Source organism: Setaria viridis, chromosome 5, assembly GCF_005286985.2.
Source record: "Setaria viridis chromosome 5, Setaria_viridis_v4.0, whole genome shotgun sequence".
Taxonomy (NCBI): Eukaryota; Viridiplantae; Streptophyta; class Magnoliopsida; order Poales; family Poaceae; genus Setaria; species Setaria viridis.
This window is the reverse complement of record NC_048267.2, coordinates 5,418,888-5,446,710: the sequence shown is the minus strand read 5'-3', so window position 1 is coordinate 5,446,710 and position 27,823 is coordinate 5,418,888. Positions and strand designations below refer to the sequence as shown.

The following is a 27,823-nucleotide window of genomic DNA, read 5'->3' as shown; positions in this document are numbered from 1 at the left end:
GCCCAACCTAGCTCAATACTAATAGGCAAACTACCCATGGTTACCAGAACTGGCACGCAGACCTAGCCCGGTGCAAGAGGGACACCTGCCAGTTTGACAACTATCCAACACTCAGACCCCCTTGGCACGGCTTATCCCAAAACAGCTTCACCGGTGAAGTCAAAAAAACTGGCTTTATCTGGCTTCTAGTTCATTTTAGTCCCGGCTTACAAAACGGCTTCACGCTACAGTATCTCGATTTGCGTGAAATAGATGAAGCCAAAGCCGAAATAAGCCGTGCCAAAGAGGACCTCAGTTTGACACCGATATATGCTCGGTTTCTATGTGATGATAGACACAAGCGGAACATTATTCAACAGATAGATGCATCGACTGCCTAGATACACAACAACAACAACAACAATCACGCACCAAATGATATAGGACCAACACACCACACACTCTTTACATCTAATACTGAACGGCAAGACAGTTGGAATGATTGCTTACCCATCATGACAACTTGTCACTAGCCTTATTCCAAATGGATGCCCACAACCGATGTAAGAACAACAAGAAACTCGTGTTGGCCTGTCTACTTTGCATCACAAAGGCCTTGCAGACCCTGAACACATGCTAAAGCACGCGCATAATGACAAGTGGCCGGCCCTTGGCTGTGCATTACAGCTTTAACACTAATGCAAACCGATGGTCGGAGATCGCATGCATTGGCAATGCATACCTCACTAAAATCGCAAACCGAGGCAGGCAAACCGGAGGAGGATCACAGTAGGTACGCAACCAGAGAGCTTCGAGATGCTGGATACCTGTCGCCAGCAGACCTAGCCCGGTGCAAAAGGGACCGTATGGTACGCGAGGATAAGCGTCGCACAGATGGAAAGGGGAAAACGCCGATTGCCAGTAGAAACTGACATCACCGTAAAAGCAGGGAGTGGGAGAGAGGCTTCTGCTGCAAGTTCCTTGTTCACGCTGTCACGCACGCCTCCTGCCTATTTAAGCTGCCACAGTCCCCAGCTAATTGCACCACAATAACTCAGCCTCAATCTCTGTTTTGACAGATCGAGACTGAATGGCGGATCAAGGAGTACTGTTTGCACATGTATGGTTTACTACTCTTTTTTCAGTACTATATAGATTCATTTTGCTTTGTATAGTCGATTGGTTAGCTTATATACTGGTGATTCTGATCACTTAAGGATCAAGGAACCACGGGAGACCAGCACCAACAACCACATGGGATAGGAGTTGGCGACGACCTTGAGTTGCCTCCGGGGTTCCGCTTCTACCCAAGCGATGAAGAGATCGTCACCTTCTACCTTAAGCCCAAGGTGGAGCAAAGGAGCTTCACCTGCATCGCCATCGGAGAGGTTGACCTTAAAAGGACCGAGCCATGTGAACTCCCTGGTATGCTTGCTTACACCTGTACTTCTTATTTGGTCCATTGACACAAGCTTATGAGTTGCGAATTGAGTCCTTGAATTACATGGTACAGGCAAGGCGAAGACAGGAGAAAAGGAATGGTACTTCTTTTACGAGAAGGACCGTAAGTATCGGACGGGGTTGAGGATGAACCGTGCCACAGAGGGCGGTTATTGGAAGGCCACGGGCAAGGATAAGGAGATTTACAGGGCCATGACAGGGGTACTCATTGGTATGAAGAAGACGCTCGTCTTCTACACAGGACGGGCCCCTAGGGGCCAAAAGACCACTTGGGTCATGCACGAGTATAGGCTCGAAGGCAACAACAAGTCCCCCCACCCTTCATCCAGCTCAACCTCCACCACCATGAAATCATCTTCAGCTTCCGAGGCGACGGTAGCACTAGCATACATGCATCAATACTACTTATTTTGCTTACCCTAACCTAATTTCTCCGCTGGTTTATATTTGAAATTTACACAGGATGAGTGGGTGGTTTGTCGTGTGTTCCGCAAGGCCACAGGGATAAAGAAGGCACCTACACCACCTCCATACAATCATGCTATTGTCGATAGTGGGATTGATCAACGCAGCATCCCCATGCCCCCACCGCTGCAACTTCCTATGCTACCGAACTTCACCATGGACCCGGTGGGGTCCTACTACTCCATTGCTGGTGTGAGCTCCTCGTCGTTGTCACCCGTGATTCCACCTATTACTGCAGGCACGGGCAACGACATGCTTCAGATGAACAGTGCTTTGTTTGGGAACATGATGGCCGTTCCGCCACCGATGCCCTTCTCCCACCAGTTGGGCATAGGAACAGCAAGTGCCAGCACCTTCATGGCTGCACCGCAGAGCGAGGCTTCATCGATCTTGTCTCAGAAAGATGTTGGGATGAGCCTTCACCAGACCAATGCCATGGATATATCGTCTATGGTGTCTGCAACCCTGGAGTCTATGGGCACCATGGACATGGATGGCTTTTGGAAGTACTAAAGAGGTGAAGAGATATGTGAAGACACAATGGGTCACATAAATATGTTTATCATATTGCAAAGCTTTCTTTTGACCTTAGAATATGGCTATGAATGTAACCAGGTGATAAGAGACCTTAAATGAATGAGTGGAAACTAAGAGTTGGAAAAGATCCGCCAAATTTTAAATCCACCTAGTTCTCCGGTGCCTCAAAAATTTTCATCACTCAAGCTTCTAGCTAATGCACTAATTCAAATTTCCAACTAGCCGTGAGTGTACAGAATCCAACAAGCAATAGTATCCCGCGCACCCCACCAAGAGCTTCCTATGGACTAAATAGGTTAAACCTGAACTTATTACTATGCATACAAATACTTCAAATTTAACATCTTGAGCACACTTATAGAGAATACATGCAGACAAACCTATCATTTTGAGTACCTCCAAGAATTTAGATCATGACGAAGTCACCATGACAGTGTCCACGGTCATGTCTTCTAGTATTGAAAGAGAAAGAACAACCGTTAGTTTCTAATATAAATTCATAAAAATACGAGTAGTCATGTTGAATCGAAGAATTGAACTCACGTGAACATGTTCCTCCACAAGGAACCTAACCAACCGAGTTGTTCGTAGGTACCTCATTCATTATTCACCACCATTTAAAATTGCATCACATTCATGATCTCAATTAAAATCCAAGCAGAATATAAATTCAAGTACTATAATAGGCTCAAGTCGAATACTCCCTGCATTCCCAATTATTCATACTTATCTATTTCACCATTTTTATAATAATGCATCAACATCTACAACTTTAAATTTGTTTAATTAAATCCACAATGAAATATATCTTGATAGTGCACTTATTTAGTATTGTAAATGTCAATATATATATATATATATATATATATATATATATTTCTAAATGCAGTTAGAGAAATTTGACTTCATACAAGATTAAAACGACCTATGTTTTGAAACCAAATACTCCGCCTACATATTTCAAATGGAAAAAAGTCAATCTTTAATGGAAGTTTATTAGGCCATTATCGATGGCTAATTTTATTTCACAACGGCAAAATGATGACGGCGAATTCCTGCACCAAATAAGCCCTCGCTTTGGCAAAGAAGACATTGGCGCAATCCAAACGTGCCCTAACTACCAATAAGTCTATGATCACACAAGCGCCTTAATTGCTGACCTGAACTTGGGCGTGTTTCTGTGTTCCACTTGGCCGGAAAGGATGGCAGTTAATTCCGGACGGCAGGGCACTATGGCAGTTTGCCAGTTTGGCGTCCAGGTCCACTAAAGGCTTTGTTTATAAGCCCTAACATAAACGAAAATGACCAAAATTTAATTCTAGAATGCGCAATAGATAGGATTGTGCAATCCAATAATATATTCCCTCCCCCCCCCCCCCCCCCCCCCCCCCCAGCTTTTGTTAGAGTATGGCACAAATATTCACCCAACGTGTCATTTGTGCTCACATGTAAGTAAGAGAAAAGAAAATGATCATAAGCTACAATCCATTTTGCCAAACAACTGCCAGCTTTTGAAGCCTCGACTTTCCACAATCTAAGATTTACAAACTGTTTTTCACAATCTCTAACCAGGTACTTGAAACTACTACTTTATCCGATCACACAAATAAGTATGTTTTGCTTAGCTTTCATCATGAATACTTAAAAATACCCCAAGTTTGATGCTACAAGATTCATCCTAAAATGCAATTTCATAACATATAAAACTTTCTGTTTACGATAACAAACTTTTACGCAAATCGATGATCAACCGCGCTATGCAAGTTTCCTAAACCGTTTTATATCAGTGACTGGAGTGGGTAGAATAGATAATTTCAAGTGGGGATATACAATAAAACAAAAATTGCCGGCGCTCGCTGCATTGGCTTGCTTTGTTGCCCTTTGACCTCACGAGTGACGCTGCCTGGCCATTTGATCTCACGAGTGACGCTGCGAAGGCGATGTGCAAGCATATTTCAACTTCTATCCGACACAGTGAGTACTGAGGAAGAATATACAAGGCCAGTTTGGGACACTGCGTCGCAGCCGGGCGATCAGTGTCCAAAGCATGGATCGACATGGCTGCCGAGAAGAGCAGGATCCTGGTGGTCGGCGGCACGGGGTACCTGGGCTGGCACGTCGTCGCGGCGAGCGCGCGGCTGGGCCACCCGACCTTGGCGCTCGTCAGGGACACGGCGCCGTCCGACGCGGCCAAGGCGGCGCTGCTCAAGAGCTTCCAGGACGCCGGCGTCACGCTCCTCAAGGGCGACCTGGACGACCACGCCGGCCTGGTAAGCGCCGTCAAGCTCGCGGACGTGGTCATCTCCACGGTCGGAATCATGCAGATCCCCGACCAGACCAAGCTCGCCGCCGCCATCAAGGAGGCCGGCAACGTCAAGGTACACGCATCGACCCTGCCGGAAAATTCGCTAGATGAATGTTTGCTGCTCGTCTGATCGATCGGATCGTACACAGACGCAGAGGTTCTTCCCGTCGGAGTTCGGCCTGGACGCCGACCGCTCGGACGCGGTGGAGCCGACGAGGTCCCTCATCAACGCGAGCAAGGCGGCGATCCGCCGCGCCGTCGAGGCCGCGGGCGTCCCCACGTGCTGGCCGGCTAATTCTTCGGCTACGGGCTGCCCAGCATCGGGCAGGTCCTGTCCCAGTCACCCCCGGTCGACAAGGCCCTCGTCCTCGGCGACGGCGACACGGGGGTGGTGTTCGTGGACGAGGCGGACATCGCGGCATACACGGTGCTCGCCGCCAGCGACCCCCGCGCCGAGAACAGGACGCTGCACATCAGGCCGCCGGCCAACACGCTGTCGCACGACGAGCTCCTGCCGATGTGGGAGGGGAAGACCGGCAGGGCGTTCGAGCGGGTGCACGTCGCCGAGGACGCCGTGCTCAAGGAGAACCCAGGTAATAAGAAGCTTTCTTTCTAGAACAACATGGCTTCTCACTTCTCTGTGCTGAAATTTGAACTGATATGTGTTACTCCTATATGAGTGGTTGACGATTCGATCGGCCGCAGAGGCTTCGTTTCCACTGAACTTCATACTGTCGATCGGGCACGCGACGCACATCCAGGGGGAGCAGAGCAAGCTGGAGGTCGATCCATCGTCAGGGGTGGACGCGAGCGAGCTCTACCCAGACGTGAAGTACACCACCGTCGATGACTATCTCAACAGGTTGCTCTGATTGTAATGGATGTGTACGGTCTTTGATATGGAGATGATCATGCGTTCAGGGTGCTGTCTGTGTGTGATCGAGGTACCTAGCTACTTTTGTGGACCTTTGGTGAGGAAACGTGCACATGTCACTTACAATTCAATTCTTCCCTTCGCACGAAAACTTTATTGGGCTCAAGCGTGGAATAAAGAGATGCTATATATTTTTTTCGGAAACGCTACCGTCCGAGCGTCCGGACGTGTCGGACGTTGTTCCGCTCCCTTCCGCTTCCTATCCATTCCCACAGTTCTTTTTCTTCCCCATCCTCTTTCTTCTTCAACCTTCCACCCCGGTGTCCTCCTCCTCCACTCCGGCGGCCTTATCTCCCACCCGTGCCCCACACCGGCGTCCTCCTTGCCCACCTCGACGGCGTCGCGCTCCCCCACCCGGCGGCCTCGTCCCCCACCCGCGCCCCATGCCGGCGTCCTCCTCCCCACCTCAACGGCGTCGCGCTCTTCCACCCCGGCGGACTCGTCCCCCACCCAGGCGGCGCCCCTCCCCCCACTCTGGCGTCCTCAACCCACCGGGAGCGCCCAACGCCCTCGGATCCAGTGGCCCTCTTCCCGACCCCGGCGAGATCTGAGCAAGCCCCTGACCCTCCCCTGCCGGCGGCAGCCTCCTCAGATCCGGCAGCATCTCCTCTCCTTCGGCCGACAACGGGCAGGCTGTTTGTCGTGGATCTGAGTGTTGCAATAGGTACCTCATGGTGTTGCAATGGTTATTTTTGGATGTTGCAACGGTGGCTTTTGATGTTTCATCTGTTTTGCAATAGTCTGATTTGCCAGCAATCGGATGTTGCACCAACTTGTTCATGATGTTGCATATAGTTGTTTTCTTTGTTTCGGTCTCTTCTTCTTTACGTTGTTGCAATGCTGTAAGAGATACTTTTTTTTATTGCAATATGTCTGTTTTGAATGTTGCACGAAGCGGTTTGTGATGTTTCATGCACATAAAGGTGTTGCAATCCTTGTTGTTGCAAGTATTTAGTTTTGATGTTTTGATAGTTATTTTTTAATGTTGCGACGGAGCGTCCGATAAAAAAAATTATCGGATGTCCGGGCGCTAGCACTTCCCATATTTTTTTTCAATTGCACTAGCTAGGACTCATGTCGAAATCGAGATTTATTTTCTCATATACGTACATACGTTGATATGTATACATCAAGCAATAGGTTAAAAAAGTCTCAAGATAGTGTGCAAATGTGGATTATTCAGTTATCCCGTAAAAGGAGAATTGACATTTGTAACGCCAATTAGGATCAGTTTCCAGCCGATGGATCTACTCAACCTGAGAAGGCTGAGATGGAGTGCTTGTGCTTTGTTTTCTGAGGTTCACTCTGTTGTTACACTCAAAAATTAAAGAAACCAGTAATACATATTCCCTCCATTTCAAATTGTAGGTCATTTTGAATTTTTTAGTTTATAGATGTTTGTATGCATCTAGACATACACTATATTTAGGTGCATACAAACACCTATGCAATTAGAAAAGCCAAAACGACCTGCAATTTAGGACGGATGGAGTACTATTCTGCAATGCCACAAGTCACTGTCACTCTTGACTTCTGAACTGTGGTTCCAAATGATCAAGTCACCATCTTGGCGTGTGTTTGGTTTTAGGATGAAATGGAATAGATTGGGTCCAACCCACTTTTCTGGGTTGGGTTCATCCTATATCTTGTTTGGTTTGGAGGGATGGGTCCGTTCCAATTTTTTGTTTGGTTGGAGGGGTTGAGAGGGATGGAAGATGTCCTCTTTAACACCGTTAGCATCGGTTACTAGCAGATCCCACCTGTCAGATGTGGGTCCCATCTGTCATTCTTTATTTTTTTCCAGCACCTTATCTTCTTCCTCTAGTTGGGCCAAGCAGTCAAGCACCCGAAGCCTCCCTACGCCCAAGCCTCTCCTCGCCGCTCGCCCATCGCTTAGCCCTGGCCAGCCTCTTCCCCTGCGTTGTGCCGCCCACCACTCACCTACCCTCTCCCTATCGCTCCGACCGCCGTCGCCTGTCTCCCAGCCCCAGCTAGCGAGCGAAGCTCCCCTGGGCGGAACCCTCAGCCGGCCGGCGGTGAAGCTCCCTGGGACGGCTGGCCACGGAGCTTCCCTAGGGCGGTCGGCGACGGAGCTCCCTGGGGTGGCCCTTCCTCCGCCGGCCGACGCTTCCATGCCACGGGGCCCGCACGGTCTTGCTCCGCTGGATTCGCCTCCACACTGCGTCTGCACGGTAGCCCACCACACTTGGAGCCCATCCCCACGAATGGAGTCAGACGGCATGCGAGGGGAACAAAGTGGGTCGACGCGGTCCGCACGTTCTGGGCGGACGAGACGAACCCGCATCTACAAGGAATATTCCCTACTAGGTTCGACCCAACCCACATGACTTTCCAACTAACACATGGGTCAAAGTAGGTCGAACCTATCCCAACCTACTTCGACCCTCAATCCAAACACACGCTTATTCTTGCCTGCTGAACTACTATTGATTTTACTGAAAGTGTGTGAGAAAACTAAGGTATTGTGATTGTCTATATACGCTGCAGCCAGTGAGTTGTTAGTTTAACAGATTCTAGTATGTTCAGGTGTTTGGTTCCCACCATGAACTAAAATTTGGACTAAAATGTGCACTTTAGTTGGACTAAACACCCAAACACTTGGACTAAAAGTAGGACTAAAGCCTTTAGTCCTTTAGTCCACAAAACTGGACTAAAATGGACTAAAGAGTGTTAGGGACACCCCTACCCCTCATTTACTGGCCCCTCCCACCCAACTCCCTCCCGCCCGCCGCCTCCCTCCCACCTGGCCTCCCTCCCGCCCGTCGCCGTCACCGCCCGCCGCCGTCCCTCCCGCCCGCTGCCCTCCCTCTTGTCACCTGTCGCCGCCTACCGCCTCCCTCCCACCCGGCCTCCCTCCCACCCACCGCCGTCACCACCCGCCACCCTCCATCCCGCCGCCTGTCACCACCCGCCGCCCTCCCTTCCAGCGCAGCACCCCACAACAGCAGAGGAGGAGAGAGCGGACGCCATCGCCAGTCGCCGCTGTCGCCCCCGAATAGATTAGGTGCAGATAATGGTGGGGCCCGACCGCGATGGGTTGAGGAGCGTGCCACCACCGGTGGCGACCCCAGCCGCTGCTGATTGCTGTGCTCGCCTGCCATCATCGGTGGTGGTGGTAGCTCGTCGGGGGCCGGATTGATTGGGGGACGATGCTGCCGGCCACGGGGATGGAGGAGAAGGCACCCGCAGATCCAGCGACGGCCCACATCTCCGGCTCCGGCCGCTTCTAAATCGGACGCTTTGGGTTGGTTTTGTGCCAGGAATGAGTAGGCGTAGGGGTACCAAGGAGTAGGGAAGAAGGGTAAAAGGATCTTTGTTTAACAGCATTTATGGACTTCAGTCCATTTTAGTCCATGGAACCGAACAAGGGTGTGACTAAAATTTAGTTAATGGATTAAACTTTAGTCCATGGACTAGAGGAGGGCCTAAGGGCAAGTACATTGCTACACGTCAACGGTCTTATAGGTCATCTCATGCAGTGCCACGTAGGATTTTTGATGATGTGGAGGAGAAGAGCGAGGAGAGAGAAAGAGGTCGTTGCTTCGCGAAACAACCACCTCATGAGCTAAATTGTAGGACTACGAGACAACTTAACAACCATTGTACGAGTTATTGTTGCCATGCAACTCATAATATTTTATTTTTCTTATGCACAAATTAAGGAATTATATACCACTACCAGACAACTTATAGGACAACCCATTGTACGGGTTGCCTGTTGAATCGTCTCAAGATTACGTGTCAATGCATGAGACCACCTATTAGACGACACCAACGTACTTGCTCTAACTAACGGATGCTCCCATCAGTTAAAAGCTAAAACCTTGAACTCCTTCAACTCCTTTGACCAAACAAAATACTGAACCCCTTGGTCGGAATTATTAGCTGACCTTTTGGACAGTCAAATTGACGGGCATCTTATGTCCTGCTGTCGTAAACATCAACTAATCACCCATGACTTCATGAGCAGAAAACGACCTTCGCCTCTACAAGACTACCGTCTAGCGGTCCAGGCGCACTAGAAAAACGACAAGTACAGAAAAATGAAGGCGTCAATAAAAAAAAATCGCAGGCATTCGCCCTGGGCCTGCACTGGCCTGCTCTGTCTGTCGCCATCTGATCTCACGAAGCCACGAGTGACGCAGAGCAAGACTGCCACAAGTGAGGTGACCAGTCTCGCACTCTCGCTCCTGCAATCTTCTTCCTCCACGGCTCCACCTCGCCAGACCACGACTGCCATTAACCAATCGAGGCATCCAGTTCACGAGCCAGGATGGCGTCGGAGAAGAGTAAGATCCTGGTGGTCGGCGCCACGGGGTACCTGGGCAGGCACGTCGTCGCGGCGAGCGCGCGGCTGGGGCACCCGACCTTGGCGCTCGTCAGGGACACGGCGCCCTCCGACGCGGCCAAGGCGGCGCTGCTCAAGAGCTTCCAGGACGCCGGCGTCACGCTCCTCAAGGGCGACCTGGGCGACCACGCCAGCTTGGTGAGCGCCGTCAAGGCCGCGGACGTGGTCATCTCCACGGTCGGGGTACGGCAGATCGCCGACCAGACCAGGCTCATCAACGCCATCAAGGAGACCGGCAACGTCAAGGTACGTCGATTGGAAAATTCGCTAGCGGTGTGTTCTTGCGGACGTATTCAGGGTTTAAAATTTCACACTTTTTTTTGGGTATTGGATGGAAGATATCATTCATCCCTCGGAAAATACGAAAATTCCCCAAAATTTCAGATGATTTGGCGAAATTCAGTGTTTTCGACGGTGATAAAGAGAAATCAACCACACTAACTTCTAGCAACATCTTAGTTTGTTGTTAGTCTGATCGATGGATTCTTCATACACACGGCTATGTGTACACTACATATGCAGAGGTTCTTCCCATCGGAGTTCGGCCTGGACGCCGACCGCTCGGGCGCCGTGGAGCCGATCAGGTCCCTGATCATCAACCCCAAGGCGGCGGTCCGCCGCGCCGTCGAGGCCGCCGGCGTCCCCTACACGTACGCGTGGACGGGCTACTTCTTCGGCTACGGGCTGCCCGGCATCGGGCAGGTCCTGTCCCAGTCACCCCCCGTCGACAAGCCCGCCGTCGTCCTCGGGGAAGGCGGCAGCAAGGTGTCCTACGTCGACGAGGGGGACATCGGGACGTACACGGTGATGGCCGCCGACGACCCGCGCGCCGAGAACAGGACGCTGTACATCAGGCCGCCGGCCAACACGCTGTCGCACAACGAGCTCCTGGCGGTCTGGGAGAGGAAGACCGGCAGGGCGTTCGAGCGGGTGCATCTCGACGAGGACGCCGTGCTCAAGCAGATCCAAGGTCAGACACCTTGCTTGCCACCTGACCGGATTCCTCCGGCTATAGACTAGTTTTTTGTATGTATATAACTGTGGAAGATGAACTGTTATATGATATGAATGGGGTTATGAATTCTGCAGAAGATCCAATCCCGCTGAACAGCATCCTACTGTCAATCGGGCACGCGGTGCACATCAAGGGGGAACACGAGTTCGAGATCGACCCATCGTCAGGGGTGGACGCAAGCGAGCTGTACCCCGACGTCAAGTACACCACGGTCGACGAGTACCTCAACAGGTGGCTCTGAGTCGTTTGATACGCGCTTTCGCAGGTCTTGACCGAGAGTGCGCAGGGATCAACTGATCATGCGTCGGTAGTCACCGGTTACATGTATGCTGTGCTGTGACTGTGAGTTGCATATATATATGTACACGGATGAACAGATGCGATGCCTCTGTCAATTGAGAGGCTCTACGAAGTCATCTCAAGAGCTTAGCAACTCGCTCTGAATCAACATAGGGTGATAATAATGAGGAAAAATGAGCTATTCTCTTTTATTTTAACTAGTTCATCAACCCGTGCTCCCGCACGGGCTAATATTTTTAGAAGCTATTTTATTGAAAATTATTTAGAAATTAAACTCTTAGCTAATAATCAAAATTGTTTACCTACTGCTCTCTTATTTTTTCAATACTTCAACATAATACTTATATACCTATCTTTGTCCAGTCGTGATTGATTTTTAATTAATAATTACTCTATGCACTTTTTCATCCATATTCATACTTTTTCCATTTTGTATCACACCTCCAATCCTCCATACATTATGTTTAGCATACAAATCAATGTTTTTCATCGATTTCGCATGTATATGCATAAATGGTCTAAATGGTGGCACTCATCATATGTATATACTTTAACTTAGTATTTTTATATTAACAATGACATAAATAGGTAATTTGGAATCATATTGTTGACGCCGGATTTCGTCATCAGTAGAATCGGCGCCAAAGAAGAAAGAGATTGAAGGGGTTCGGATGGGAATCGGCCAAAAGGTGCTACAGTGCGGAATCGGTCAAGTGGCTTTTACTCGCTTCAGAGTGAATACGCCGGGTTCCCAATCGGCAATCCTTTGCTGATAAGAAATCGGCCGATCAGGAAGGTGGATTAAGGTGGGCCTGTATGGGCTTGGAAAAATGGAGGGATAAGGTGGAGTTCAGCCCACGAAGTGTGGGGTAGTTGGTTTAGCACGGATTGTGCTGGTAGATGTTTGTTTTCTGTTTGAATTAGAGATAGAGTTCTAGTCGGTTAAGAAGATTATGTGTACGGGGCTATAAATAGCTACCTTTGTAAATCTGTAAACACAACAATCAATCAATACAACAAGTTACTTTATTCTTCGTACTTACTGTCAAGCAGGCGACTTCGCCATTACTTTTCCTTCTCACGAGTTCGTGCGGGTTGGCAGGGCTGCATCATCTTGATATCCGGCCGATTCTGTAAGTTCCGTTTATCGAGTAATATCTAAGCTTTAACTTCTGGCGCATCGCTGTCGTTTCGTTTAGATTTATTCATCAGTTATCGATATCAATTAGATTCATAGGTTTTTACCTGTTTTTCTAGTTTTTATCATCAGTTATCCTGCTAGGAATCGGTAGTATCGGCTTTCGTTGCTTTCTGTAGTCAGATCCATTCGTTGCCGATTAGATCTTTTCCTAGTACTGTTTTCATAAGCTTTGTACCGATTGCTTCAGTATTTATCTGTTTACGAAGCTACGGGGATCGTGCTGTCTTATAGCCGATTTCATCATCACAGTAAATCGGCCGATCTGCCGATAAGCTATCTCGATCGGAAACTTAGCCGATCGTGGTTACTGAATTTGACACGTGTTATTCCTTGCCAATCAACAGGTCAGATTGGCTGGCACGCCGCGCGAACCGCACCAGGGCATTCACCCGAACAGGAGCTAAGCAGATTCTCCCGGGTCGTGTGTCGGTCGCTGGGGTTCGGTTGACCGATTTCTAGCGCCAACACACTTTTGGCACGCCCAGTGGGACCATTACAACCGCCGCAATGTCGAAAGCTGCTGAAGTCTCCGAAGATAACGTCATCGAAGTGACGGAAGCAGATCTAAAGGACGACCAAAAAGAAGATCTGAATCAGTATTTGGAGCAAGTCTGGAAAACTTGCTTGAAATCCTTCAGTCGTTCCAGGAGCGGGGAAACTGTTAAAAAGTCTCCTTTCCCTACTCCCCGCCAGATCACGATTTCAGAAGATTCGGACAAAATGTCCGATATGATTCAACAATCTCTTCATCACGCCTTCATCAACCAATCCCCGGTACTTTCAAACATGGTGCACAATGCTGTTGTCAACTCCTTCGCCGGAGGTATACCACAGGGGTACAGGGGGCCTACGTATTTTCAGCCGATTCCACCAAATCAGGCTTATCAGACTTCACAGCCGATCCAATCCTCTGTCGGAGGGTCCGGTGCTTCCACGTCATCAACTCCTTTGGGATACGGCCCCATCCAGCCGTCCACTGCACCACTCCCTCCAGTCATCCCTTTACCCTGGGGGGCACCCTTAAATACGACCGGTTTGAATCAATCGGTCAGCCAAGGAAATCCTCCGTTCCAGACACCCTCACAAACGGCCACACGGCCGATCATACCACCATACCAGCCTATCGCTCCGGAGGTCAACAAGACGTCAGAGCTCACGCTATATGATGAAACGAGTGGCGCCTACAAGCAGCCGTCCTTTACTACACCGCCGGCTTATACTCAGATACCACCTTTTCATCAACCTCCTTTTATTCAACCTCCGATTTATCCACATGTGCCGATTCCACCGCCAATTATTCCCCAACAACAACCGGATTGGACGGCGCAAATCGCGGAGGTAATGCAAGAACAATTCGGCCTGAAGCCGAAAGTACAAACTTATACCTACAGGACGCCATATCCATCTACGTATGACTTGTTGCCGTTTCCCCATCGGTACAAAGTTCCTGATTTTACCAAATTTTCGGGGATGGATGATACCTCTACTGTGGAACATGTGAATAGATTCATCATCCAATGCGGAGAGGCAGCTACTCAAGATGCATTACGGGTACGGTTGTTCTCGTCATCTTTGTCTGGATCGGCCTTCCAATGGTTCACCACTTTGCCACCAAACTCGATTATCACATGGGCCGATCTAGAAAGGCAGTTCCACAAATACTTCTATGCTGGAGTCCATGAAATGAAGCTGTCTGATTTGACTAGCCTCCGGCAACGAAGTGATGAGCCGATACCCTCGTACATACAGAGGTTTCGGGAAATCAGAAACAAATGCTACTCCCTGGCTCTAACCGATGCACAGTTGGCCGATATAGCTTTTCAAGGCCTGCTGCCACACATTAAAGAAAAATATGCTTCACAAGAGTTCGAGAGCCTGAGCCAGATCGTACACCGATTGTCCGGGCAAGAGGTGCGTACATTTGATCCAAGAAGGAATTTCCAGAAGAAAGTGGCATTCTTGGAAGAAGTAGAGGATGAGGAAGATGCCGACATCGGACTTGCAGAGTGGATTAAGGGAAAGAAGCCGATATCTTGCCCGTTCGGCAAGAAGGAGCCGGAAGCATTTGGTTTCGATACAACTAAAGCGGACAAAATCTTCGATCTTCTACTCCAGGAAGGGCAGATTAAACTCTCGCCTTACCACACGATACCTTCTGCCGAACAATTGAAGAAGATGAAGTATTGCAAGTGGCACAATGCCACGTCACACGATACCAACGAGTGCAAAATCTTCAGGCAACAAATACAGTCGGCCATTGAGCAGGGCAGACTTAAATTTGAAGTGCCGGCAAAACCGGCCAAACCAATGAAGATTGATCAGCATCCTTTTCCTACCAACATGGTGGATACGGGTAAAAATCCCCCCCAGACAAAAGTGCTGACATCCGAATCGGCAAAAAGGAGTGGTGCCGTCGATCCCAGAAATCAAGTCACGTCTGAGGATGTCAAGGGAAAACGACGAATGGAGACCGATGATGGTGAGTCAGAAGGACCACGCATTACTTCCCAGTTCCTGCTCCAAAAGTACCAACGCCAACATGAACGTTCGAGGTCCCGAGAGGAAGCGATGCGGCGGCACGAGGAACACTGGAGATGCCCATTCTTCATCCATTGTTGGGAAAATAACCTCAGACTACCATCGGCCGATACTTGCCCAGAGTGTAACGGTCCCTATCGAAGCAATCGGCCGTTCACCAGGTCTCGCTCCAGAGATGGGAGGCCAGAATCGATCAGCAGGAATCGGCGCAACCCAGATGATCAGCGCCCTTCCATGCGTGATCGGCTGGGGGGCAGAAGTGACCGATATGACCGGTCAGAAAGTGGAAGCCATAATAGGCAGGGGGGCAGGACCGACCGACACGATCAATCAAATAGCAAAGCCAGCGTTCACAGTCGGCTCCAAGACATGGCCGATGCTCGGGTAACAGACGAGAACCCGTTAGGACGCGAGCCAGAATGGGAACGCGCCAGGAAAGAAGGGAGGCCAATAAACCCCAGGTGGTGTCCCGATGGTTTAACCAAATCACAAAAACGAAGAGTCCAACGCCTTCGCCAATGGGAGCAGCAAGAAGAAGAGAGCGCGATGGACAAGAAGGAAGGAAGGCCTCGGGTATGGCGCCCCAAAGGAAACAACAACGGCAACGATGAGTCGGTGGGCGATGAATCGGCAGCCGAAATCGGTATGGTTTTCATATTGCCGATGGAATTCATGACCCCTGCCGATCAACAGGACGTGTCGGCGATAGAGGAACGAACAGCACGATTGGTTTTAGAACCAATGATGGCCACGTTCGAAAAGCCCGAAGACGACGAACGTCAACATATGAAGGCACTGTTCCTTAAAGGGCATGTTGACGGTCGCCCCCTCACCAGATTGATGGTCGACGGGGGAGCTGCCGTCAATATCATGCCGTATGCCGTACTCCGAAAGCTGGGAAAGAGCGACGACGACCTGACCAGGACGGACATGATGCTCAAGGACTTCGAAGGCAAGGTGTCAAACGCTCGCGGTGCTCTCTGCGTCGACCTCACTATCGGCAGTAAGACCCTTCCTACCACATTTTTCGTCATCAATGGCAAAGGGTCCTATAATATGCTTCTTGGCCGAGACTGGATACACGCAAACTGCTGCATCCCGTCAACTATGCATCAATGCCTTGTGCAATGGGTCGGTGATAACATCGAGGTGGTCAAAGCCGACTCCGCGTACAGCATCGCAGCAGCCGACGCACAGCAGTGGAGCTGCGAAACCGTTAGGTGCATATCAGGTAGGGCGTGGGAAACCGATTTCCTAAAGGTCACCGATTTTGGCCTACAGCCGATCCGAGCAGTCGGCTCCGAAGAAGCGCAATAAATGGATCAGTTCGCCCGAGAAGACGGGAAGCTGGGACACGGATTCACGTCGGCCGATTCATTGGAGATGGTAGATTTAGGTGACGGGACCAAACCAAGGCCGACTTTTATTAGTGCAACTTTAGATCCGGAGTACAAGTGTAAATTGACAAATTTATTAAGAGAATTCAAGGATTGTTTTGCTTGGGAGTATCACGAGATGCCCGGATTAGATCGGTCTATTGTTGAACATCGGCTACCCATAAAGCCAGGGTATCGGCCGTACCAACAACCCGCACGGCGATGCAATCCTAAAATTTTACCAGACATAAAAGCCGAAATAACTCGGCTAATTGAAGCAAAATTTATTCGGCAATGTCGTTATGCCGAGTGGATTTCTAATATCGTACCGGTGTACAAGAAAAACGGGAAGCTGCGCGTCTGCGTTGATTTCAGAAATCTCAATCAGGCCACACCGATGGATGGTTACCCCATGCCTACGGCCGATGTACTGATCGACGCTGCCGCGGGGCACAAAATTATTAGCTTCATGGATGGGAACGCCGGATACAATCAAATACTTATGGCCGAAGAGGACATACCCAAAACGGCTTTCAGATGTCCAGGCCATCTTGGTCTATTCGAGTGGGTGGTGATGACTTTCGGTTTGAAGAATGCTGGCGCTACGTATCAGAGGACCATGAACTATATTTTCCACAAACTCATCGGCCTCCTGGTGGAGATCTACATCGACGACGTTGTGGTCAAATCCAAAAGCCACGAGGAACACCTAGCCGATTTGCGAAAGGTCCTAGAGTGTACCAAGAAACATGGTCTTAAGATGAATCCCAACAAATGCGCTTTCGGCGTCTCCGCCGGACAGTTCCTAGGATTCATGGTGCACGAACGAGGCATTGAAGTCAATCAGAAGACCATAGCAGCCATCAACAAAGTCGTCGCTCCACAGAACAAAACTGAATTACAGTCTCTAATCGGCAAGGTAAACTTCATCAGAAGGTTTATATCTAATCTATCTGGACGGATTCAGGCGTTCACACCACTTCTGAAGTTGAAGCCAGACCAGGAATTTATATGGGGAGAAGAACAACGCAAGGCGTTAGAGGATATCAAGCGATACTTGGTCTCACCCCCAGTCCTGGTTCCCCCTCAAACGGGTAAGCCGTTTAAACTATATTTATCAGCCGATGAAAAAGCTATTGGGTCGGCTCTAGTCCAAGAGTTTGAAGGCAAAGAACGGGTGATTTATTACGTTAGTAGAAGACTCCTGGATGCCGAAACAAGATATCCTCCAGTAGAGCGTTTGTGTTTGTGTCTTTACTTCTCGTGCACCAAACTCAGACACTATCTACTGTCGGCAGAATGTATAGTCGTATGCAAAGATGATGTGGTAAAATACATGCTGTCATTGCCGATATTGAAAGGACGAATCGGTAAATGGATTTTAGCTTTATCAGAATTTGATCTGCGTTACGAATCGGCAAAAGCCGTCAAAGGCCAAGTCATGGCCGATTTCGTCGCACAGCACTGTGGGCCGGAGATCGCCTTCTTGGAACTAGCGCCTTGGCAGTTATTTTTTGATGGGTCCTCATGCGGAGTCGGATCGGGAATCGGCATCGTCCTCATATCGCCTCGGGGGGCAAGATATGATTTTTCTCTGCCGATAGAAAACGCCGCCACAAACAATCAAGCAGAATACAGAGCTGTAAAAGGCTTACGATTATTGAGGGAAGTCAAGGCCGATTCTGTTGAGGTCTTCGGAGATTCGATGCTGATTGTGGATCAACTAACCGGAAGAGCTGAGTGCAAAGATGACATATTGCGAATCCATCACGAAGATTGCTTACAGCTTTTGAAAGAATTCAGATCGGCAGTAATCGAGCACGTCCCAAGAGACGACAACGAGGAAGCAAACAAGCTCGCTCAACACGCATCTGGGTATCGGCCGATTCCGGGCGCCATGGCCTTAGAGCTTGCAGCTGATGATTGGCGTAAGGAAATTGCCGATTACCTAAAAGATCCGTCCAAAAAGGTTGAGCGACGAGTGCGTTTTCATGCTACCAAGTACGTGTTGCTCGAAGATGATCTGTTCTACCGAACGATCGATGGTGTTCTTCTTAAATGCCTTGGGACAGAAGAAGCCAAGACTCTGATGGGAGAAATCCATGAAGGGGTATGCGGAGCTCACCAATCAGCACACAAGATGAAGTGGATGATCAGAAACAACGGGTACTATTGGCCTACGATCCTCGAGGATTGTTTCAAATATTATAAGGGGTGTCAGGAATGTCAAAAGTTTGGGAATATCCAGCGTGCACCCGCATCGGCCATGAATCCCATCATCAAACCATGGCCGTTTAGAGGGTGGGGAATAGACCTCATCGGCCAAATTTATCCACCATCAAGCAAGGGGCACAAGTTTATCCTGGTTGCCACTGATTATTTCACCAAATGGGTGGAGGCAATCCCACTAAGGACCGTGACGTCGGCTATCATGGCCGATTTCGTAAGGGATCACATCGTCTACCGATTCGGTATCCCTCAAACTATAACAACCGATCAAGGAACAATGTTCACATCGGGAGAATTTGAGGAATTCACGACCGATATGGGCATCAAATTGCTAAATTCTTCTCCGTATTACGCTCAAGCCAATGGGCAAGCAGAATCCTCCAACAAAGGAATAATCAAGTTGATCAAAAGGAAGATTGAAGAATGCCCGAAGAAATGGCACCTATGTTTGACCGAAGCCCTGTGGGCATACAGAATGGCCTGTCATGGGGCAACCAAGTTATCCCCCTATCAGTTGGTATACGATCACGATGCAGTACTTCCATGGGAGTCAAGGGCAGGATCAAGGCGCATTTCACTTCAGGATCAGTTGTCGGCCGATGACTACTCGGCTCTGATGAAGGAAGAACTTGATGACTTGGCCGGCCAACGACTGAGAGCTCTAATAAGCATCGAAGAAAATAAAGAGAGAGTAGCCAGGTGGTACGATAAAAAGGTCAAAGTCAAACAGTTCTCCCCTGGAGATTTGGTATGGAAGTTGGTACTACCGATCGGGTCGAAAGATCCTAAATTCGGCAAATGGTCTCCTACCTGGGAAGGGCCGTATAAAATCGGCAGATGCGCTCCAGGGAATGCGTATATTTTGGAAACAACAGAGGGAGAAGAATTCACTAGGGCTCTGAATGGGAGATACTTAAAAAGATACTACCCGAGTATATGGGTCGGGGCCTAAAGGGATAAACACAGTCAAAAATGACCGACACGACTCGGTTTCAAGACACATATGAAATCGACCGGAACGGCCGATTATATTTATCATGGCCGATTACATTTATTCGGGCCGATTACATTCGTTCGGTACGGGCGACCGATTACATGGCCGACAAAACACTAAGTCGCCCTTAGAATAAAAAATACAGCAACTAATTATTCTTTTTCTTACGCTCCCTCTCAGCCCGACCTAACTCTATCATGAGTCGAACGTATTCTTCTTCTATGGCCTTCATTGAGCTCTCCGCTTCGACTTGACGGGGGAGATCTACGGGAAGGCGCGAGGCCTCCGCCGCCGCCAGAATGACGGGCCGAGGAAGCATGCGGACCCCATCAGTGGAAGGCCGCAGGTTCCGAAGAAGCGGACGAGCCCTATCGGCAGGAAGCTGCGAGTTGCCGTTCCTTTCCAGGAAATCCAGGATCGTGCAGGTCGACGAAGTGATGTCACCACCAGGAACGTTGCGGCGATGACCCCTCGTGGCTCGGGACATATGGCGGTGTTCGTTCACCACGGCGTCCAGGACTACTCGAGCATCTGCGGTGATATGGTCTTGGAGCTCCGCCCGATGAGCTAAAATCAGAACTTTGTCCTCCGGGGTCAGAGGGTCCTCAGAATGTAGGCGCTCGATAGCGCGCACAAGCTCCGAACTAAGGCGTTGAGGCTGAAACAGAGAGAAAATAAGTTGGCGCATTCATTTCCTAAGATCTGGAAGGAGAAGGCGAAGCGTCACCTGGTTGACGGAAGAGGACGATGACGAAGCCATAACAAAGTGGTTACGCCGATGAGAGGAAGAGGAAAAATGAGATGGGAGCCAAATCGATGTTATCGGGGGGAAGCGTCGGGGTCGATATTTATGGGGAAATACAGTGAAATTTGTTGAGGCCACATCCCATCGGTAATAAGGGAGGCAGTAAATAGAAGGCATCACGAAAGGTCAGTCAAAGACGGCAGTAAGTGTTCATACAAAACGGTCGGTGTTTTACAGATCACCCAAAAGGGTATCGATAGCCGTGATGGCCCGACGCCGGATCTGATCGGCGGAGTCAAGAACCCGTTGGTCTTCTTCTGCCGATCCAGGAACTTCCGATGCGGTGCGGTGGAGTCTCAGAGCCTCCTGAGCAAGACGCTGCCTCTCCCGTGTCAAATCGGCGATAGCCGAAGGTAATTCTTGAAGTCTGCTCTCTTCGGCGCTGATGGCCTTGGTCACTTGTTCCATCTCTTTGGCAAGGTCCGCTCTCCGTCGTTTGAGGCGATCTATTTCACTAATGATCGCCGGCCGTGAATCTTCCAAGACATGGATCCGCCGATTCGCTTCTTGAGCCTGGTGCTTGAAAGCATTTTCATCTTCACGGATCTTGGCCAGTTTCGCGCGGTCGGCCATATGACGAAGGGCCCTAAAAACGGGAATCCTCATGGACTCAATAAAAGCCGCCGGTGCCAACGCCTCTTCCGCTTCCTCTGGTACTCGTCCGCTGACGTCACTAAAAAGTTGCCGAATCGGCGAAGCATCCTCTACCAATCGGCCGATATCCCCTTGGAGGAGGGATCGGATATTGGTAAGCTTAGCCCGGACGTCGTCAGGGACGGAGCTTAAGGCCACTTGGCGAGAAGAAGTCTCCTCATCATCAGAGAGAGCGACTGCGAAAGAGAAGAGACTGTTGTTGGGAGAGTCCTGTTCCTGAAAAGAATAAAGAAAAAGGGTAAATCGGCAGGGGAACAGAGTAAATCGGCTGGTGAGGCTGGTTCAAGAATTTACCATCTTAAAACGGATTTCCTCATGCTGCGCTTGTAGAGCCGTTGTGTCTTGTTCAGTGGCCTGAGTCATGGGTTCATCCGATGAAGAAGACTCTACGACAATCGGCACGGTGCTCGGACCGGCTCCCTGGGAAGGAATCGGTTGTCGAGAAACGCTTGGTGTGCCGATGGTCTGCATCGAGGGATCGGTTAAATATGTTATGCAAATACCCAAAGGGAGTCCATAAGACAGGTACCGTACCTCAATGGATGAAGGCAGGGGCGTGTTGGCATCCGGTCGAGCTGTCACTGACTGTGATATTTCCATAGAAGAGCCCTAAGAAGCACAAAGTGAACAAGAATTAATACCGAGTTGACAAATCAGAAGTGATAAAGCTTGAACTCACTTGTAAAGCTTCCAGCAATAGTGAGGCGGCAGCCGCTCCGGCTTGCGTAATGGCTTGAGTATCAGCACTTTGTGTGGCCGGGAACGGTGCAGTCAAGACTTCTGCCGATGCGGGTACAGGAGGGTCCGCTGATGCCGTACGAGCCCGGACTCGGCGACTGGTTTTCTTGACGACCTTCTTGTGAACCTTCTTCGATCGGCCAGCAATCATGTCAACTGACGGAGCATCGTAGCCGATAAGAGGATAAGTGGTGTACGGATAGCTCTCCATTAGCCGACCACTGCGGCTGTGTGTTGGAGGGGCTTGACTCTCGATCTAAAAAGACAGTGAAATCATTAGTGCCCAACTATGTTGAGAGGAATAAAAATCGGTAATCGGAAATACCTCGGCGTTGGGATCAATGTTGGCTGGGTCTAGGAGGTTGCAGTATGCCGATGCTGAGTTGCAGAATAAGAATTGCTTCCATTCAGCCCACCAAAGCTTGAAAGGCTGGATTGCAAATGGATATAATAGCCATTCATTCAAATTAATCGTACTGGAATCCGGAATTCGGTCTCGCAACCGACAATAATCCAGGCCGGTTTTAAGCGCTTCTCTGAACTTGATTCGGCCGGCAAAATACACCCGTATCGGCAATTGACCCATGCCGAATTGTCGAGCAGCAGTAGATGGGTTGTAGAACTCATATGTGGGGGCATTTTTCCCCGAGAAGAAGTTGGCCGGTAAAAGTCCTGGTTTGATCAATTCTTCATAAAGACCCTCATCAAACCGGCCAGAAGTCGAGTCAAAACAGGAGGGGAGCTCAAAGACTGGGATGTCTCGCTGGTATGGGAACCAGATAGTAGCGTCCTCATTGAATCCGTTGTAGAAGCACCGAAAGTACTCGGCTACTTTTGTAGCAGAATATGCACAACCCGGAAAAGCTGACGCTGCTTCGCCATAAGACATGCATCGGCGACGCTCGGTAGGGTCTTCCGCTGATTCAATATTGGGGAACATCATATGGTCTACTGGCTGCCGGGTAATCCTGCTCATATAGAGGTTCAACCATAGATTAACAAACCACCAAGGCCCACCTGGGTTGCCGATTGGTTCTCCCTTGGAAAGTTTTGTGCCGATTTGGTGGAGCATGTGGTACACGGCACCCAGAAGATGTTTCCCGAGAGGAATGTGACTTCCTTTGGACAGTGCCTCGGCTAAAGATTGGGTGTTGGTTGTTGGGCCGGCGGCTCTTCCACAGAAAAGGTGTTTTTCCAGCCACATCATCAGGAAAGCGGTGTGCTCCCTGTTATCAACAGTACCGATCTTCTTGTTATCACTAATAAAGCCCTTCCAGCCGCCGATTCCTCTTGTGTCCAGCCGATGCGAAGGAACGGTTAGAAGTTGGAAAGGCGTGTCAGGAGAGGATACGTCTAAGCCAGTCAAGAGGACCACATCGGCCAGAGTGGGGGTCATAGGACCATGTCCAAATAAAAATGCATTAAGGGCATCAGACCAAAAATAGGAAGCTGCCATCACTAGCGGCTCATTTTTCTCCATTTGCGACAAAGAAAGGTTGATGCATTGGCCGATTTTAAGCTCATCCCATGAGACGCTCCTTGATGCGGCCACCCGTTGGTACCATTCTCTCCAACCTGGGGTTTCATTCGGCCAGGATCTAAAAGTACTTGCCCATTGATTTAAGTTCATATCGGACCGTTTGAAAGGTATCCGGTCAGTTTCCGAATCTATAAGAATCGCCGGATCTGGGTTTCCCATGGGACCAAGGCAAACAAGGCCAGGACTGTCCGTGAGGTGAATAGTAATTCTATCTCTAACCGCCTAAAAAGGAAAAGGGGCATAGGAATGTAAGGAGTAGATCTAAAATATTGCCGATAAGGAGGGGATTCGGTACTTACCTCCGGGATAAAGTTCTGAGTAATCGGCGTGGTCGCCGATGTTGGCACAGATGATGGGGCTGTTATGGGGACCGCCATTGGAATTTCTGATGAAGCCCTTGTATCTGTTGAAGAAGTGACGACCGTCGCTACCTCCACCGGGGGCATTGTCCCTGGAGCATCGCGTGCTGGGGAATTGCCGGAAGGAGTCGCCATTGAAGGGAAAAGGGGAAGAAGTGATTGGAGCTGAAAACTGGAAGACTTCGATGGCAAGATTGAAAGGAAGGAGGCGCGCGCGCTGGAAAAGAGATGTGAGCTTGAAGATGAGTTGCGGTGAAATGGTATTTATAGGGTGCCTGAAGAAAGGGTAAAGATGGAATTTTCACCGCGCCGGCGCATCGAGTTTTTCGGGGTATTGGCTGTCGTGGGCGCCCGTTTCAAAAAATTGCAATGATCAGCCGGGAGACCGCGAAACAGAAGGATATTTTCACTGCGGCCGTTTCGGAGGAGAGGTTATTAGAGAATTTAGAAGTAAAAGATTATGTTTTACTCCGAAATTGGGGGGCATGTGTTGACGCCGGATTTCGTCATCAGTAGAATCGGCGCCAAAGAAGAAAGAGATTGAAGGGGTTCGGATGGGAATCGGCCAAAAGGTGCTACAGTGCGGAATCGGTCAAGTGGCTTTTACTCGCTTCAGAGTGAATACGCCGAGTTCCCAATCGGCAATCCTTTGCTGATAAGAAATCGGCCGATCAGGAAGGTGGATTAAGGTGGGCCTGTATGGGCTTGGAAAAATGGAGGGATAAGGTGGAGTTCAGCCCACGAAGTGTGGGGTAGTTGGTTTAGCACGGATTGTGCTGGTAGATGTTTGTTTTCTGTTTGAATTAGAGATAGAGTTCTAGTCGGTTAAGAAGATTATGTGTACGGGGCTATAAATAGCTACCTTTGTAAATCTGTAAACACAACAATCAATCAATACAACAAGTTACTTTATTCTTCGTACTTACTGTCAAGCAGGCGACTTCGCTATTACTTTTCCTTCTCACGAGTTCGTGCGGGTTGGCAGGGCTGCATCATCTTGATCTCCGGCCGATTCTGTAAGTTCCGTTTATCGAGTAATATCTAAGCTTTAACTTCTGGCGCATCGCTGTCGTTTCGTTTAGATTTATTCATCAGTTATCGATATCAATTAGATTCATAGGTTTTTACCTGTTTTTCTAGTTTTTATCATCAGTTATCCTGCTAGGAATCGGTAGTATCGGCTTTCGTTGCTTTCTGTAGTCAGATCCATTCGTTGCCGATTAGATCTTTTCCTAGTACTGTTTTCATAAGCTTTGTACCGATTGCTTCAGTATTTATCTGTTTACGAAGCTACGGGGATCGTGCTGTCTTATAGCCGATTTCATCATCACAGTAAATCGGCCGATCTGCCGATAAGCTATCTCGATCGGAAACTTAGCCGATCGTGGTTACTGAATTTGACACGTGTTATTCCTTGCCAATCAACAGGTCAGATTGGCTGGCACGCCGCGCGAACCGCACCAGGGCATTCACCCGAACAGGAGCTAAGCAGATTCTCCCGGGTCGTGTGTCGGTCGCTGGGGTTCGGTTGACCGATTTCTAGCGCCAACACATATATTTGTTTATTTTTTGATATTTTTGTATGATGCACATGAAGATAATTAGATTAAGATTTAGATGTTTACTTTAGGTTATTTTTAATAACGACATACGTGGGTGACATAGATAAAAATTTTAGAATGGTATTTTAAGTTATGTTTTATAATGATATATATTAGTAAATTGGATGAAGATTATGAGGTTACTTTAGATTATGTTTTATAATAGCTGAGCTCGGTAATTTAGATATAGGTTTAGAGCTTATTTTTGAATATTTTCACAATGACAGTGGTGGGTAACTTTTTAAAAAATATAATAGATCAATGGCTATGATTATTAGAGTTTACACGATTGGCGTTTGATGTTTTTAATTTTTATGAGAATTTCTCTCTTTTTTCTAGCTTGTCTCGTGGGAACTAATGCGGAGTCTCCAATGGAAAAAGAAATGAGACTACATTGCTACAGAACTATTACCATAGGCTACCTCTCGTTTGTTAAATATTCGAACACAATACTTATGTAGATAAATACTTAATATCTTCATCCAATTGTGATATATTTTAGTTAGTAATTACTCTATAATATTTTTATCCATATTTATAATCTTTAATTTTTCACTTTTGGATCGCAGGTATGCGCTTGAATTTGTTTAATGAACCCTAAGTTTGAGATACAATTTTAGCATAGAAATCTATATTCCCATCACTTTATATCCTTATAAATGGTGACACACATCATGCATATAGACCTTAATTATTATATCGTATACCAATAGTGCAAGATATAGACGATTTAGAATTATATATTGATGTATATTTTTAATTAAGCTTATTTGATTCAAACGTAGGGTTATCATGTTATTTTTAATAATGGCATGTGTGGGTAATATAGATGCAAATTTAACGGGTTACTTTAAGTTTTGAAGTAATAGTGTTGGGCAATTCGGTTGCAAATTAGGGGGTTATTTTAAATATTGTTTATAATGACATAAGTGGGTAATTTTGATGAAGATTAGGGAGTTACTTTAGTTTGTTTTATATAATGGTAGAGGTGGGTAATTTATATATAGATTTAGAGGGTTACTTTAGGCTATTTGCATAATGGTATATGTGGGTGATTTTTTAGAAAATATAATAGATCCAATGGCTATGATTATTTGAATCTATCGATCGATGGTTGGATGTTTTGCTTTTTTATGAGAATTTCTAGGATTTCTTTCTTTTTCTAAAGTGTCCACCTAGAAATTCTAGGTGGCTTCACCTGAAGGCTTCAAAAGGAGCCTCCAATTAGTAATAGTAAGATAGGAGGTTTAACATTTGGAAGATTGCGAAATAATATCTAACCTAGTGGTTAGATAAGTACCTGAGTAGCATATCCAGTAGGTCGAGATTCGATTTCCCCTTGAGCAAATTAAATAGGTCTGAAATAAAAATATTATATAAAAAATAGTGGTAAAAAAACATTTGCAACATTGATAAAGTAATTTGCTTTTTTTGCTTTATGTCTTTTCTTGTTCACTTTGCTGCGCTACACTCCTAAAAGAACCCCTCATTGATCCCAGCCATAATGACGAAAATTGGGATATTTACTTATACTTAAATAGAAGGATTAACATTTGCAACACTGATTAGGTTCGCATTTCAATCATGAATCTACTCCCATACGAGAGTTGCATGTGCTTCGTCCCAAAGTATTTTTGTTGCCGCAAATTTAAAAGTACTAGCATGCGGGTCTCGAACAGACCGAACGACAGTATGCCACCCAGACCGGTCAAACCGGTCCAGCAATCCGGTTAGACCGGTTTCCTAGGGTTTAGACTGAGTTGATTGTTCGAGAGAATAACTACCACGCTTACATGATGGAGGACGGCGAGGTTTACAAGCAAATCAACAAAGGGATAACCAACGCACTTACGTGACGAAGAACGACTAATTTATGAGCAAACTAGCAAAGATCATCGAAACTCTCACCTGGGAGGGACCCCGTCAGGGCGTGGATGTCGTCGGCGTGCCCTAGGTCAACCAGCAAGTTTAGGACACCATCTCTGGTCGTGGAGATCAGTGGACAAACAACATGGAGGTTGGAAGAGGATTAGGGTTTAGGAGATAAAAGTAAATAGTAGATTGATTCGATTGGGTTGTCCTCGATCAGCCGTGGTCCTTTATATTTATAGGGTGGGGAGGTCTTGCCCTAGTAGGTGTTGAAGGTTACATAAATCCCGTCTCAAAATACAACTTATAACTTGGATTAAGCTGGCCAAATCGGTTAGATCGCCCATCCAAACCAATCTGACTGGTCTGCACAGGGCTGAATCTTGCTAGAGCCGTAACTCTCCCATCTGAACTCCAAATTGGATATTCTACATATGCAGTTCAATTGGATATTCTACATATGCAGTTCAATCACCTCGACAAGATCTACACAATGGTAAAACTAGTCTCACCGGTTTGCCTAAATTCAGATAGCAAACTCCTATGATGCCCAG

The 27,823-nt window shown here is 48.1% G+C and overlaps 2 protein-coding genes and 1 pseudogene across 2 annotated transcripts; all 3 read left to right on the top strand.

Moving 5' to 3' along the window:
* The first annotated feature begins 783 nt into the window (after positions 1-783).
* On the top strand, positions 784-2,686 carry LOC117857504 (uncharacterized). Its single transcript, XM_034740192.2, has 4 exons — positions 784-1,099; positions 1,197-1,404; positions 1,493-1,815; positions 1,903-2,686. The coding sequence occupies exons 1-4, from the start codon at positions 1,070-1,072 to the stop codon at positions 2,416-2,418; spliced, it is 1,077 nt and encodes a 358-aa protein (XP_034596083.1). The 5' UTR covers positions 784-1,069; the 3' UTR covers positions 2,419-2,686.
* Positions 2,687-4,234: 1,548 nt separating this feature from the next.
* LOC117858263 (isoflavone reductase homolog IRL-like) lies at positions 4,235-5,752 on the top strand (annotated as a pseudogene).
* Positions 5,753-9,798: 4,046 nt separating this feature from the next.
* On the top strand, positions 9,799-11,562 carry LOC117855199 (isoflavone reductase homolog IRL). The gene is made up of 3 exons (XM_034737498.2): positions 9,799-10,296; positions 10,573-11,020; positions 11,140-11,562. Exons 1-3 carry the CDS (start codon positions 9,976-9,978, stop codon positions 11,304-11,306), a joined length of 936 nt encoding a protein of 311 aa, XP_034593389.1. The 5' UTR covers positions 9,799-9,975; the 3' UTR covers positions 11,307-11,562.
* The last annotated feature ends 16,261 nt before the right edge of the window (positions 11,563-27,823 follow it).

Excerpts from the sequence above, each read along its gene's own strand:
- LOC117857504 (XM_034740192.2), top strand. The coding sequence starts at position 1,070 with ATGGCGGATCAAGGAGTACTGTTTGCACAT. Across the intron at positions 1,405-1,492 it reads CGAGCCATGTGAACTCCCTG|GCAAGGCGAAGACAGGAGAA; the intron begins GTATGCTTGCTT and ends TACATGGTACAG. Across the intron at positions 1,816-1,902 it reads CTTCAGCTTCCGAGGCGACG|GATGAGTGGGTGGTTTGTCG; the intron begins GTAGCACTAGCA and ends AAATTTACACAG.
- LOC117855199 (XM_034737498.2), top strand. The coding sequence starts at position 9,976 with ATGGCGTCGGAGAAGAGTAAGATCCTGGTGGTCGGCGCCACGGGGTAC. Across the intron at positions 10,297-10,572 it reads AGGAGACCGGCAACGTCAAG|AGGTTCTTCCCATCGGAGTT; the intron begins GTACGTCGATTG and ends CTACATATGCAG. Across the intron at positions 11,021-11,139 it reads CGTGCTCAAGCAGATCCAAG|AAGATCCAATCCCGCTGAAC; the intron begins GTCAGACACCTT and ends TGAATTCTGCAG.